The sequence below is a fragment of the Brassica napus genome, chromosome C2 (assembly GCF_020379485.1).
Source record: "Brassica napus cultivar Da-Ae chromosome C2, Da-Ae, whole genome shotgun sequence".
NCBI lineage: Eukaryota > Viridiplantae > Streptophyta > Magnoliopsida > Brassicales > Brassicaceae > Brassica > Brassica napus.
The window spans coordinates 43820192-43836894 of record NC_063445.1 but is presented as its reverse complement, the minus strand read 5'-3'; the positions used below and the strand labels follow the sequence as shown (position 1 = coordinate 43836894).

The window sequence follows — 16703 nt, the reverse complement described above, 5'->3', positions numbered from 1 at the left end:
ACGTGTGCACGCTCGTGCAGAGACTATATAATGCAAGAACGTTATCAGAGCTGAGAAAGAAGCAAAGAAGGAATCTGGTCTGCGAAAAGGCAGCACAAGAAGAAAAGCTCTATGCTGTTAGAAGTGTTGCTAGGACATGGAATCATCCTCTCGATTATTCAGTCTTCGTCTTAATTTGATTTTCTCATTTTAGTTTTTTTTTTTTTTGTATTTTTGCAAATAAGTAGTTGTTCCCAAGTTTGTTAGCACTGATCAGACTCCCATCTTCATTATAAAATTGAAAACCAAATTATCTTTTGTTTAGAGAGAAGTGTGTGATCTTCTTCCATTTGACACCGTACAATACTTACTAGAGGAACTTTGGCCAAATAAATATTAGAGATCAATCAATATCAATCAATGATTGATCTTCGTATATTCTCATTTATTGTATAGTATTGTCATTAACTTCTATCGTACCCTAGTATCAGTATCTGTATATAACTTGTACATACATCTTTATATATATCTTTATATATAAAGACCTGTTTTATCTCTTCTCATTCACCCACGTAAGCTTCCACATGGATAAGTCGACTTCTCTCGCGCCGCCACGTGTCCTCTGCCTCAATACTCCACGTTTCATTAAGTGAATGAAGTCTGAAAGCCCAGTAGAGTGTGAACCCTAATTGTATCGACGCAATGGAGTTTGACGGTTCGTATCTTTTCTCTCTTCTATGGCTACTCTGATCTTCATCACCTAACATTTGTCTTCTTCGATGGATTCTAAGGTTCTTCGTCACAAAACTATTCTCTCTCTCTCACCACCTATTTTCCTAAGAGAGAAATTAAGTTCTGATTAACAGATCCTTCCATGGTTTATACCGGGTTTGTCAAATCTCTTTTTTATTTGAATCGTCTTATTGATTCAGATTGAATAATATAATTCCCACTTCGTTTTTATCTGTGCTTATCAAACCATCAATTTTGTTTGTGTTTGTCTTTGTCTTTCCTCGCCACAATCTCTTCTGATGAACAATACGAATCCCTTCTGATCGTTTTTGTCTTATCTACCACTGGCTCAACATAAACCACATGGAGATCGAAGAACTTTGGTGCCGCCGTTCAGTGTTAAGCGGACTTCGTCGGAAGTGTACGGCGAAGATTCTCAGTGAGGAGATGGAGTTGAAATGAGGATGAGAGCTCATACTTCTCTTTGAAGAAATTTATGGACGGCTCAAGAATATTACTCAGTTAGCGCCGTTGGAAAACGTATTTGGCTTTGAACGTAGCAAAAATAAGTGGCCATTTAGTTCTTGAAGTTGGAGTTTTTCTAACTGGATTTATATTTATCGTGATGGCGCTTGATCTCTCTGTTCTTGGCATAGGTGGTAGAGATGGCCACTTACGCATAAAAAGTCAAAGATGAAGGGGTTGTTTTTGCCGATCGGAGGAGCATTCGTGCTTGCCGACGTAAGCGAGATTCAATTCTTGAGTTATCACCAGTTGTAAAACGTATGATCAGGACGGCTATAGATCGTGATAGACTCATGAATGGGTTTATGAAGCATGGACCATTTGATTCAGTGAAGAAGAGAGTATGAAGCATGTACCATTTGATCCAGTGAATGTTAGATTTCGCGTCTCTTACGTGTAGTGTAAGCTTGTGGTATTCTAATGTTGGTTTTGTTGAAAGTTGAGATTATTTAATCAATTTATATCTTTCTTTTACAGGTGTGTGAGCTTCATCCACAGGGTGTTGTTCTTATAAGATTCAAGGATCACAAAGATGCTCAGAAATGTACAGATGCAATGAACGGTTGATGGTACAAATTCTCTCTCTCTGAGTCATTTCAGCTTAATCGCCATTAGAGATGTTGTGATTATGTGTAGCTTATGCGGCTGTTCTGTTTATGCAGGTATGCAAAGAGAGATACATGCGAGCCTTGACAGTGGATCAGTGAACCACGCTGCGGTTCGTGACTTTGATTCAGAAGCCGTACGGTTAGATCAGTTTGCAGCTGAGCTAGAAGCTGAATAGAAGAGAAACAAAATCACAATAAATCTAAAAGCTCTTTTGTAGAATACACGATGTTAGTTGTTCAGAGGTTTCAAGTATAACCATATTTTTTTCATTTTTTGTTGTTTAAAACTAACTTTTTCTTCAGGTAGTAAAACAAATATGTCCCTATTGATATATGAATATAAGGTAAGCTTCTCAATTATCTAGACCTTCGTATTCACTCACCAGCTCAGGTAGGAGCTTAGCATACATGTCGCTCCACAGTTTCTTCTGATTCGCCATGTGGGCACACCTCATCAACCTCAATTGGTTCAACGAGTATCTTTGAATAAACTCATTAAAATATGAAATATAATCTTACAAGACTTGGTCGCCAAACCATTCATCTTCCTAATTAGGCAGGGTATCAACCTCATTAATATCTTTAAACTTCTATAATTTTATTAAAATATAAAATCTATATAAAATAGTCACATTTAAAAATCACTATTAAAATAACTTCAAAGCTGTGTCCTTCTGTTTTACTTTTTAGCCGTTTTACAATTTATTTGTTTAATATTATGCAAAACTATTCATAATATCAATAAACTAAAATAAATTCATAAAATAACTTAATAGCATATAACTCAAAGATATTGGAAAATATGTTAGGATGTTTCTGTAAATTGATTACTTAAGTGATGTATATCAGTTACTTAATTACTTTAAGTGAATAAAATATATAGTCTTATATATTCATACAGAAATAGAAAATTATTTTAATATGTTTTCATGATTTTTTAACACAAATATGTGTTCAATTTTTTTTTTTTACAAATTCATTACTTTTTGAATTTTTAAAATTGATTAATTTTTTTTTTTGATTAACCTTGGGTATCCCATACCAATGGAAAGACCCAGACTAATCCCTAAAGAAAGGTGTAGCCCAGTGTAGCCCACGGATAGACCCTCTTTCCGGGTATTCAAATGAGCCCTAAAGCATATGCACATGTCCGTGTTAGATGATCAGGATAATTGAAACTTAGTTTCGCGCAGCAGATGGATCGAACCTAAAACGTGTTGACGTCTCAGTACGGTCTCCTTATCACTCGACCACAATCACCCGCTCAAATATATCCTCCAGTGTACCAAAAGCTAACATTTAAATTAATACATTTGTATGTTGATTAGTTCTGCTTTGCTGATCTTATCGCATTCAATGTTTCCATAGTTTTTTTTATAAGAAATGCAACTTCTGTTTGTTAATTATGAGCGATATACTCCTACAGAAAAATCAACTTGATTATAAACAAACAAAAATTAAACGAACACAAAACATACATAACTAGACCAATGCCCGTCTGAAAATACACACATGTCATCTTATTTTCACTTTGTCAATAACAAATAAAATGACAATTCTTATAGGTAAGAAATTCTCTGGAACATAATAAATAAAATTTAATCATACTTCAACACTACTCATAAAACTTTCTTGTACCACAAACTTTGTTCAGGTTACACATCCTCTGTAACTGTTGGTTAACTTCAATAACAACTATTTATTTTACATTATATTTTCATTATTTTACTATCCTCTTCAATATTATACGTAGCCTAAAATAAAACAATTATGAAATACAATCATCTAGAACAAAATACATTCATACAAATGATAATCATAAGAACCACAAGTGCATTCTTGAGAACCAAAATATAGTAACCAAATTAAACCGGCTAATTATGGATTCAAAATTATAAAAAAAAACATACAGAAGATCACGTAACCTCATCCAACCTATATACTATGTTATAAGCCACAACCTCCTAACATCAACTCAAACAACAGCGAAACCAAACATAATAATTTAACACATAATCTTTCGATGCCCAAAAATTCTTAATTACCATAAACATTTTTATACATTTCTCTTGCAAATGCTAACACAAAACACACGCAATAAAAATATGCAATAATATAGTTATATATATCACACATAAAGCATATTCCGCGCGTAGCGCGGACCGGCCCTAGTTATTCATAAATAAGATTCAATATAGAGTTGCATGTTATCAAGAGCCCTAATCTTAAACACCTAAAAAATTTCTTTTGTTCTACCATCTCTCAAACGCTCATCATGAGTACCTCCAACAACTCATCCTCCCCTGCCATTGTCACAGAAAACATAAACGCCACCTCCCAATCTCTCCTCACCATCAACATGAATAATGTCTCAAAAGTCAAAACTCACTGATACCAATTACCTCATGTGGAGCCTCCAGGTTCATGCTCTCCTTGATGGATATGCGGTCGCTGGATACCTTGACGAATTCCCTATCCGTCAAGACAAGCTCCTTTATAGCGCACTTCTAGGAGCAATCTCTCCAGCCTCCTGTCTCGCATTGCACCACCTCCTCTGATGTGTGAACCACACTTGCATCAACCTATGCAAAACAAAGCAGAGGTCACACAAAACAGCTAAAGACATAACTCAAGAACTGGAAAAAGGAGACCAAGACAATCGATGTCTACCTTCAAGGCATCACAACTCGTTTGGATCGACTAGCAATTCTCGGGAAAGCAGTTGACCACGAAGATCAGATCGATCTCATCCTCGAAGGACTTCGAGAAGATTACAAAAATGTCATAGACCAGATCGAAAGCAGGGACGTTCCCCCATCGATCACGGAGCTGCATGAGCGCCTACTCAACAACGAGGCCAAACTCCTCTCCCTCAGTGATGCTCTTGTCTCACCAACTCCTGTCACAGCCAATATGGCACAACAGCGCAACAACTACAAAGGCCAAAACAAGCATAGGAATGCGTCACAACAGTTTAACCAACAATGGCAGTCATCTCCACAACAACAAAACCGCAATGACTCAAGAGGACCAAGGCCTTACCTTGGATGCATCTTGTGCTAGTTCACATGGTATTACTATCACCAGGGCCGACTCTGGGCCAATCCCAATGAAACATTCGTCTTGGGCCCCCAAAACTTTTGAAAATCTTTATATGTAAATAGGCCCCCAATTTGTAAAAAAAAATTTTTAGGTTCCCAAATTTTTTCAATCTTTACTAAATGGTTTTAAGCCTCCAAACTTTCAGGGCCGGCCCTGACTATCATCTAAAGCCAAATTGCATGTAACAAACTTCTGATTTTTCATTACTTTTTGATCCTAGCTTGCTTGTCATGTCACTTCACTGGCCTGTAGATCATGGTAACATAATATAATTTCAGAGTTTCAGTAAAAGAACAGAATATAATTTCACTAGAAAAATCTAGGGTATAGCCACAATTTAAATTGTGCCTACGAAAAATATTTTGTGGATATATCAGAAAAATAACCATGAAAAGTCGCGAAAATAAATAGTGATGATACGTTCATATCCAAAAAAATAGTGACAAATCGTGGACGTATAAACATGTTTTAGTCATGTTTTTCTGTGGCAATATAGTCAGATATTGTCACGAAAAATGTTTTTTTTGCCAGAAATTTGACACGTTTATTTCTCTGTTTTCTTTTCCCAAAAAGTGGTTATGTTTATATCTATATATACTACTATTTGAGAAGTGAATTTGATTATTTATCATATTCTCTATAATTTTAGGGCTAAGTCTTTAGTTTTAAAAAATAATGTTAATTAAACAATAATTAAAATATAATATATCTTTTATCTGATTACAAATTAATATTATAAAAATTATCTAAAAAAATAAATGGAAAACGTTTTTGAAAAACTAAAAGATAATTTCATGTATTTATTTTATGTTTATCTACATCTTTCTTTCTTATTCGCTAACTTTTTATAGTTAGTAGTATATATATACATATAATAAATTAGATTTATCATTATACTAAAATATTAAAAATAGGTTCATAAAAAATAAAAAAAATGATTTATATGTTTTTGTATTCGTAATATGTCATGGAATTTTTTTCTAATTTTTAAATTTATTTTAATATTAAAATACAAAAGAGGTATATAAGCAATAACAATAAATTTTGATTTATATTTGTTTGTTATTCGTGTTTTTCTATATATTTTTTATTGGGAATGAAATTATCTTTTTAAATATTTTCAAAATATCTGCCTACAAACGAGAATATTTTCAAAATTTTAATTTAAAATTAACTCTATTTTCTTTTATGTTTTTCAAGAATTTCAGGGAATTATAACTTTGTTTTATTTTTATAATTTCAAAGAAAAATATGATTTTATTTTTACAAAAGCTGTATTTTCCAAAATTATTTGTTTTAGTTATAATTATTAAAGTTCGAAAGTCAAAAGACCATTTTGAATAAAAAAATATGATTTTATAATGCAGAAATACTATTTTAATACCTATTTTTAGAAGAAAATAGTAGTTTCTTTTTTAAATGAAAAATATAGATTGATTATAGCATATTTCCCTCAATTATAGAATTTAGAATTGAATATAAGAATAGACAGCAAATGTTCTTATCTTATACATTATATATTAATGTTTTATTTGTCAACATGGTTGGTCTGTTTAAGTGTTTATTCAGTTATTATGAGTGGTATTTTACAATATAATTATACAATATCAATGTTTTATTTACTTTGATTAATATAATATGTAAAGTTGGGTTATGAACAATTTTTTTGCTTTTGATTTATTTTGAGATTCTGTAATTTTTAGTAATTTATTACAAACTAATATAATAAAAAAATTGTTTAAAGATAATAACCAATTTTAAAATAATAAAATATTGACATTGTTTTCCAAAATAATTTTTTTAATTAATAAAATATAAAAATTAATAAATTTAAAGATTCATAAAATATTATTAATTTAATTTTTTATTCAAAAATTTTGATCTTTAAATTTAATAGTACATATATTAATAAATATCTATAAAAATAATTATGTCCCCGGGCAAACACCTAGTTCGTAACTATTGTAGGAACAAATTTATGTGGCTAAACCGTGACTATTTTTTTCCAGAAAATATAACCTGACCAAACTGTGATTTGATTTAGTCACGATTTTGTCACCTTCTTATTGACTTTTCCAATATTTGTTTTTTAAAACTAATTAATAAAAGCAGAAAAATATTTAAAAGAAAATATTATACATTAACAACCGAGTTTACCAGAATAGTACAAACCACAATATTGTTCCGAGTAAAAATACAACAACTTAGACATTGATCAAAGCGCACCAAGCTCTTGAGCATACCACCTATCTAATTCTGATTGTTGAGTTATGGTGGCAGGTGGAGTTTGAGTCTGTGTTGTTGGAGTATGATGAGCTTGATTCTGTGTTGTTGTAGTAAGATGACTTGAGGTTATGTTGTTGAAGTAGGTTAGGCAGCAGAAAGAGACTTTTGAAACTGGAGGTAAACTATAATTAAGGGTAAAATTTCTAATGAAGATGAACTCTACCCTCCTATTGATGACAAATTTTGTGATGAAGAAGAACAAGAATAGAGGTTGGTTCAAATAAATTACCTGGCGGTGAATTCAACATGCATCAATTATTTAATATGGGTGAGGATTTTAAGCCTAATGTGATTATGTACACTCTGAAGGCAAGACTCAGTGCAAAATTTAATGGAAACGGTTGAAGGTGGATAATTTATGGCTCAGTGGGAAACCCAATCAGCAAAGGGATGGTATAAAGTATAAACATATGAGGATGAACATCAACGTAATTTTGTTTCTAATATTTTCATACTATTACAAAGAGATAAATATCATTTGTAATGGTCTTGGTTCTAGGACAAGGATTTCTCCCAAATCTACATTTGTTTAAAGAACTAATACAATGTCAGTTTTAGCTAAACATGTGAGAGAGACTGTGTCAGTATTCCTAGTCCTAGATTAGAATAATAATAAAAAAATATAATATACAAAGCTTTGTAATTAATTTGTCATATAGATCATATAAAATCAAATATAATTGTTTATTTATTTCATTTTCCAATATCTTACCGAAACATTTGGCTATAACTTGATTAGCACCAACAATATCCTTTGGGTAACTATAACTTACTCCTGAAACATGTATTTCTACAAGTTGTCGATATGGGTGGTCAAGGGTGTCCCCTTTTATCAGATTGTTTTTTTTTGTAGCTGTCGTTGTATGTTAGATTAATTGCACTTGTGGCTTTGTCGGGTTCTATGGTTACCTTGGCATGACGGTTAAACAAGAGAATAATCTTTGCTTTTCCTCATGTCAGGTTTGTGCTGCAACGAAAATACATCTATGGAAGACATGAGAGAACATGAACATACGTCTATCATGTACCCTCAGTTTTGGCAACGAGTGGACGACATTGGGATATGCCACAATAAAACCAGTATTTGGTCGCTGGACCTTATGTTGCAGACACAAAATCATGCTACAATGAAGATTTTGTGTAGTTAGTTACCCGCAATCACTGTGTTCAGTTATAAATTTCTAGGAATGGCCCCTCATGGTTACGATATCGTTTGAATTAGGATTTTATGACCTGAAGTAAATCTACCATGGAGTTTGATCCCATAAAAAAACTAGAATTACTGTTGGGTTCTTCTCCTAAGATGTGTTGTATTGTTGCTCTTTGAGCAGTTCTATATCACCTATAGGCAGGACCGGTCGTGTACCATACTAAGTGAAACATTAGCCACATATCCCAAATGTTTTGAAAAAAATTACATACAAATAGGTCCCAAAAAAATTTTGGACCCCCAAAATTCGTAATTTTTTTTTTTACATACACATAGCTACGGGCCCCCAAAATCTCAGGGCCAGCCATGCCTATAGGTGAGTGTTTTGATGGTGTTAGGTTTGCGTTTTGTATTCTCCCAATTATATCCTTTGATAACTGAACAAATAAGCGTTAAAAATAAATTTTATTTAGGTTTCTAATTTACTGATATTCAGTTATATCATAATTTATACATAAAATTTAAATAGTTTTTTTATTCTATTAATATTTAGGGAAATTTCTATAATATTATTTGAGAAGTCAGCTTCTTACGTGTCGCATTCATGTTAATTCTTACGATGATTGATTATGGATGTACCCTTAGTGAAATTCAAATATTACATTTAGTTACCATTATTAAAGTTTATTTCCCTTTTTTAGTATAGTTTATGTGTTATATTTTTACAAACAACATATATTATAAAACTAAAATATTTGAAATTTTGAAAACGAATTTATAAAAATATATATTTATATATAATGTGGTTTCACAAAATAGTAAAGTTAACAAATTAAAACTGATATGCAGAAAAATATAATATTCCATATGCCATTTAAACATAATCTTAATTCTTAGATAACATTAAATATACTTTCAAAGTAATAAACCGAGATACCTTTTGTTAACTAAAAATGTTTTATTATTAGTATTATTGAGATATTTTATTCATTTTTGCTTAATCTTTAGTTGAATAAAAATATTAATAGTTACAAAAATAAAAAGGAATCTATAAAAAATATTTTACTTATATAAATCTTTATTTTTAAAAATATCCAATTTGATTTTTAATATTATTATTTTCTTTATATTTTTATAATCCAATAATATAATAAAGTTAAGAAAATCTGACTCTGAAGATGATTTAAAATAATTTTAAGTTTAACTTTTATAAGTCTGAAGTATAAAATTACTTAGAATAATGCATTCATGACCTCTAAAAACTTTGCTGGTTATTTTTATTAATGTACTTCATACTGATCATTGATTTTTCATAATATTTTGGAGGAAATCAACATATATCAAATAATTAAAAATATTGCCAAAAGATACTTTCACATTTAAGATGAAAAATTGAACTAAGAGGATATAACCACACGGTCGTTTCGGATCCTAAAAATCTTTTTTTCTCTCTAGGGCGATTTTCCTTCCCCCTCTCTGGAAGATCAGAAGTTTCCTTTTAAATTTTTCCTCCTCTCTCATTAATTGAGTAGAACTCTATTACCGGAAATTTGCTTTGGTCTGTATCACACTCTTTTGGTTACTCTTACTTTTCTTCCCTTCTCCATAGATTCTTGTTTCCTTATCTTCAAAGATTTTCTCTGAAACTTTACTTTTCCTGCTACATAATCTCATGATTTCCCAAAAATATGTCTCGAAATATTGCAAACTTAATGGCGTTTCTCAATCAACAATAATTGACCTACTACTAGTCAATGCTAAACCACGCCGAGTAAAGAATTCCGGTGGCTTATCGCAACCGTCTCTCACGGCAGGCTCCCTTCACGAAGCTCTAAACTCGATGTCTATCGAGGACGATGAGCCCATCACTCTCTCTGCTGATCCCCGTTTCCGAGTTTTTGAAAAGAACACGCTCAGCATCCTTGGTCGCCTTCTCAACCCGGACCAGCAGTCTATGTCAAGAATGATTGCTGATATGCCAAGGCACTGGAGGGTCTACAATAGGGTCAGAGGTATTGCCCTCTCAAAGGACAAGTTCCAATTCATCTTTGACAGAGAAGAAGATCTACAGACTGTCTTAAACGATCGTCCATGGTCCTTTAATCATTGGACCATGCTTCTGGAGCGATGGACTGCGAACCCTCCTGATGACTTCCTCACCAAGTTTGAAGTATGGATCCGTATCAGGAATATCCCCTACAACTACTACACGATAGATACTATGAACGAGCTTGCAAAAGCCATCGGAAAGGTGGAGGAAATTGCTTTCGACCCCAACGTCTCACATAAATCAGATTTCACTAGAGCTAAAGTTCTGTTTGATATCTCGAAGCCTGCTCGTGATGAAAAAATCCTAAACATCAAAGATGAGAAACCTGTCACCATTGCTTACGAGTATGAGAGGATCCGTAAGAAGTGCTTCCACTGCTTCCGTCTCACACACGAGAAGCCTCAATGCCCTCTGCTCAAAAAGCCCCACAGAAGGAATGTGTCTAATGTCCATACCCCTGCTGAGCCTTCGGCTTTGGCTTCTAAGAAAGTTCTCACGAAGCCTCCTGGAATGAACTACCCTGATGGTCCTCCTAGTTTCCCTCCCATGTTTCCAGAGCTCTTTCCATTTGATCGTCAGCAGGCTCTCATGTACATCTCTCATCCTGATGAGAAGGAGCGCATGGCTAGAATCCAAAGAGTACAGCTCTCCATCGCTGATAAACGGAGTGAGGAAGACAATGCCATGCCAGTTATCTCGTACGACCTGAACAAAACAAAGGGATGGTCTTTGGTTATGAGGAGGGAAGTGACAAACTCAAGAGTATCAGTCTTGAAGGGACTCAATGATGCGCTTCTGCACCCTTGGACCTTCTTGCGAATGTCTCAAATAAAAGTTTCTCTTCACTTAGGATCGCTGATAACACAACAGGTTTCAGTGTTGGTACCTCTTGTAGGAACCTCACTGCCGGTGTTTCTAGCCTCCTAAAGAAGCCGAGAAACAGACCGCCTTCATGGAAAAGGAAGGCAAGAGCCTCAACCAAACCTACTTCCACCTCAGTAATCTCTCTCCCCGAGGAGGACACTGATAATGGCAAGAGGAAAGCGGAGTCTTCTGGATACGACTCAACAAAAAGATCCAACCTCAACCAAGACCCCACGGTGGCTTCCGTATTGAAGCCGCTGCCTCCCCAATGAGCATCATGAGCTGGAACTGCCAAGGTGCGGGGAACACCGAAACAGTTCAACGTCTCCGGGGATTACGTAGAAAGTACTTCCCGGATCTCTTATTCCTCATGGAAACTAAGCAAAAATCTGCTTACGTTACTGGTTTGAAAGATACGTTAGGTTACGATAAAGTCTTCATAGTGGAGCCTATTGGTTTGAGTGGTGGTCTAGCTCTAATGTGGAAGGCAAGTTTGAATGTGGAAATACTCTATGCTAATAGGAGGGTAATCGATCTCAGAGTCAAGATGGGATCTTTGAGTTTTTATGTCTCGTGTGTGTATGGTGACCCTGTCAGGGCCCAAAGGAACTTGGTTTGGAATCAATTATCTAGCATTGGCGCGTCAAGAGATGATGCTTGGGTGCTAGTTGGTGACTTCAACGAACTAATGGATAGCTCAAAAAAGCTAGGAGGATCAGAGAGGCATCCTTCTACCTACTGGGACTTCCGTAACATGGCAACTAACTGCAAAATAAAGGTGATGCGCAGTAAAGGGAACGTTTTCTCTTGGGCTGGGCTGCGTGATAAAGTCTGGATTCAGTGTCGTCTCGACATAAGCTTTGGGAATGATGAATGGTTCAATCTGTTCCCTAGAAGCGAAACAGAGTACTTAAGCATGCGTACATCTGATCATTGACTGTTAAGAATTAATTTCTCGTACGAGGCTACTGAGGATAATCAGGGAAGATTCTATTTCGACAAACGTATGCTGGAAAAAGCGGGAATCGAAGAAGCCGTGATGAGAGGATGGTCGTGTGGTGATGAAGATGCAGAGGTGTCTCTCGCAGATAGAATACTCCATTGTCGCAGAGAGATGGCTAAATGGAAATGTTCTTCTAATCTAAACTCCAGAAAAGAGATTAACAGACTGCAGCAGGCCCTGGAGAAGGAGATATCAAAGCAATGCCCGAACTTTGGCCTTATGAAACGTCTGAAACTGGATCTAACTGTAGCCCACATAGCTGAGGAAAAGTTCTGGAGGCTAAGGAGCAGACAGCTTTGGCTCAAATCTGGGGATAAAAATACTCAGTATTTTCACAATAGAGTTAAGGGTAGAAGAAACCTCAACCGAATTCTCATGCTTCTGGATGAGACAGAACATGAACATTTTTTCAGAGGGTACAAAAGGCCATATAGCAGCAGACTACTTCAGGAATCTTTTCCTAAGTTCCAACCCCTTTGATGTGGAATATGTTTTCGATGGTTTCCAATCAAGAGTCACTGCTGAGATGAATGCAATTCTTACACAGAATGTATCTGATGAGGAAATCAAACGGGCGGCTTTTGGGGTCAAAGGAAGCAGCGCTCCAGGTGAGGATGGATTCTCTGGTTTGTTCTACCAAAAGTTCTGGCATGTAGTTGGCCCTGCTGTCATAACAGAGGTGCACAGTTTCTTCTCCTCTTCGGTATTACCTCCAGGCTGGAACCACACCCAGCTCTGTCTCATTCCCAAGATCAACAACCCTACAAACATGAAAGACATGAGACCCATTAGCTTGTGCTCTGTTCAATACAAGATAGTCTCAGAAATCTTATGTGAGAGACTTAAGCTCATCCTACCGCAGATCATCTCAGAAACTCAAGGTGCTTTCGTCGCTGACCGCTCGATAACTGACAACATCATCATCGCACACAAGATGATACATGGTCTGAGAACGAATGAGTCTATTTCTGATGAGTTCATGGCTGTAAAGACAGACATGTCTAAATCCTTTGACCGTGTTGAGTGGAGTTTTCTTGAAACTCTGATGGAAAAGATGGGCTTTGAAAGACGGTGGATCAGCTGGATCATGTCTTGTATCAGCTCGGTCTCCTACTCTGTCTTACTGAATGGACGCTCTCATTGTTAGGGGATTTTTGTGTAGGCTCTTTGTGAATACTACATAGTGATGGACAAGCAAGTAAACCGAATGTATTTGAGGATGCTTGTAGGTATTTCGTAAGGATTTGAGAGAATAATGAAGAGAAAGACTTGAAGAGACGTTTTATTAGATAGAACAGCAAGAACAAACGGGGTTACAAGGTATTGAAGAAGAACCCTAATTCTAGCCGTCTAGCTTTAGCCTCTAAGTCTTGGAGAAATCGATCCCCTGCTTTAGGGTTTTAGTAGCTCTTATCTAGTCGTCTACGAGTCGGTTTCATTAGGTTAAACTCTTCCATATTCAAAAATATGGAAGGTTTTCCTTGTCGGAAGTTTTCCATTTCTTGGAAGGGAGCTCGGTTCCAAGGACCGAGCTCGGGGTTCCTTCTAGTGGGGTGATATGTTGCATATTTTCATTGTCTTATCCATTCACCCATGTGAATTTTGATCAAATAGACTAGGATTTAGCCATGTTTAGGTTGCATTTTGCATACATGAGTCCTTATCAGGTATTGGAGTACCACATGGAGTTCTTGGAGACATTTGGGTGCATTTGGAGCTCAAAAGAGGTGAAAATGGTGATCATTGGACGAGCAGTGCATGGGAGCGACCTCACCGGAGCGACACCGTGAAGTCGCTGTGACACCCATTCAGAGCGACTTGACCGGAGCGACGCAGCGAGGTCGCTCGCGTCTCCATCACCCGGAGCGACTTGACCGGAGCGACGCAGCGAGGTCGCTCGCGTCTCCATCACTCGGAGCGACGTGACCGGAGTGACGCAGCGAGGTCGCTCGCGAAGAGCGACCCAGAGCGACGTCTCGCAGCGACCCCTCCAGGTCGCTCCCGAAGCCTGGAGCGACCTCTCGGAGCGACTACTGGAGGTCGCTGCGCGACGTCTGATTACTCGAATTCATTTCTACTCAAGGGCCTTTTTGTCATTTTACTATGCACGTTTTTACTTCTGAAAACCTATGTTTTAAGTACTCTTGGCAGCCACCAGACAGATTATTTTTTGTTCTAAGAAAAAACCTTTGGAAAGTTCATCTCTTGAATCATCTTTGTTCATCTAGTTATTGCAATTCTGTGTTTCCAATTCGTTGTTGCATCCCTCTGTATGATTAATCTGAAATCCAAAATGGGTTTAAGAGGAATCATGAAGAGTAGTGAGTAATCACCATTTGAATTCATGGGTTAGGAAGATTAAGGGTGATTAGGTTAGAGCTAGGATGTTTTAGAGTAGATCATTCCAAAACCTTGCTAGTAGAGTAATCATAATGCATCTTCTGAGTTAGCTTCTCAAAAGTTGATCTTTAGGCATTTCCCACCCAAAAGGTGTTCGATGAAATGTCTGAAACAACTCTTCTAAGCTTTTAGCATATTTTGCCAAAGACATTTGTTGTTAGAAATGCTAAGATAGCCTTAGACCTGTTAGTAATGATTGCTTCCACATTATTCAATCGAAGACATTTGTTGTTTGAAATGTGTTAGTAAATGAACATTCATCTAGACATAGAGTTTGTTTAGAATCGTGTCTAAGCTTAAGGTTGATAGTTTGATTGTTCGTTTGCCATCCTTAGTTCGAAACTTGATCACCCAAGGTCTAATTCCTATGCCCATGAGTTCTCATTTCCTTAGTTAAGAAAGTCAACTCATTTATCATTTTTATTATTCTGAAACTGCATTAGTAATAATCATTAGTTTAGAAAACATTTAAAATCATCGGTTGCACTTAGATTAAGTAAGTACTTGCATTCTCAGGGCTTGAAATCCCTTGGAATTGGTTCGACAATCATTTATACTACAACATTTGTCTTAGGAGCCTTGAAAACTCCTAATATCAAATTGGCGCCGCTGCCAAATTCTAAGTAGATTTGAACATTGAGATTTAGTCATTTGCTTGAGACTAAGTCATTTTAATTTTCTTTAGTTACTGATTCTCCTTCTTCACCTCCCTTTAATTTACAGGTGTATGAACTTGAGGAGCAGGGGTCCATCAAACCTAGTTCCAAGAGCCGCAGACATCAGAGCTTTAGAGAGAGAGTGTGCTAGAAAGAGAAGAGAAGAAGAGCAACAGTCTCACTTGCAGAGATTGGATACTGATATGGGAGACATACATCAAAATGATGCCAACAACGTACCTCAAAACCAACAGCGAGCAGCTCGACCCATTGGCACTTACGACCATCCCAACATTCATGGTCATAGATTGGGAATTCGAGCACCAGCTGTAGCAGCCAACAACTTTGAGATCAAATCAGGACTCCTCAACGTGATCGAGAACAACAAGTATCATGGCTTGGCTCTAGAGGACCCATTTGATCACTTGGACAGGTTCGACAGCTACTGTGGGTTGTCAAAAACCAAAGGTGTGTCTGAGGATGCCTTAAAGCTGAAGTTATTCCCTTTCTCTCTGGGGGATAAGGCACGACAGTGGGAGAAGTCTCTGCCAAGTGACTCAATCACCACTTGGGATGACTGCAAGAAAGCTTTCTTGGAGAAGTTCTTCTCTACTTCAAGAACTGCTAAGCTGAGAAATGAGATCTCCAGTTTTCAACAGAAAGGCTTGGAAGGCTTCAGTGAAGCCTGGGAGAGATTCAAGGGCTACCAAGCTCAATGCCCACACCATGGCTTCTCTAAAGAGAGCTTACTGAGCACATTCTACCGTGGTGCTCTTCCTAAGTACATGGCCAGACTGGATACAGCTAGCAATGGGTTCTTCTTGGGGAGAACTGAGGAAGATGCAGAAGAGCTGGTTGACAATATGGTAAAGAGTGATGCTGTCTACAGTGGAGACCACGACAGAGGCACACTACAAGAAATATCGGTATTAATAGCACCCGTAAAACGCTATCATATCGTTTTCATAGCGTTTCGAAGAACGCCGTGACAGCCGCAGCTATAATAGACCCCTCCCCTAGCGTAGCGTTTTACGCGTGCTGTAACAATATACAGATATTATAGCGTTGGTCCTGTGTTATATTATACCTATTTATAGCGATTTCTTTTGGCTATTTAAATATTTTATGTGGCACTTTTCGTGTGCCATAAAATATTTTGTTATGACATTTGTTTTTTGTCATGGAATACCTTTTTGTAACTGAGTTTTTTTTGGTTTTTTGAACATTTAATAGCAATTTTTTTGTGCCATTGAATATTATAATACAGCGTTTTACTTGTGCTATGACGTTTATATTCTAGGTAATACTGAATAGCTAATATTTTCTATATTGACACAATTTTCGGTTT

At 36.2% G+C, this 16703-nt stretch overlaps 1 protein-coding gene and 1 non-coding gene across 2 annotated transcripts; one reads left to right on the top strand and one right to left on the bottom strand.

The window, feature by feature from the left end:
- Positions 1–10222: 10222 nt before the first annotated feature.
- Positions 10223–11568, top strand: LOC106378374. The gene is made up of 2 exons (XM_048749123.1): positions 10223–11253; positions 11328–11568. The coding sequence occupies exons 1-2, from the start codon at positions 10223–10225 to the stop codon at positions 11566–11568; spliced, it is 1272 nt and encodes a 423-aa protein (XP_048605080.1).
- Positions 11569–15981: 4413 nt separating this feature from the next.
- On the bottom strand, positions 15982–16088 carry LOC125582558. The gene has a single exon (XR_007320015.1). It is a non-coding gene; the product is annotated as a small nucleolar RNA R71 (small nucleolar RNA).
- Between the last annotated feature and the right edge of the window lie 615 nt (positions 16089–16703).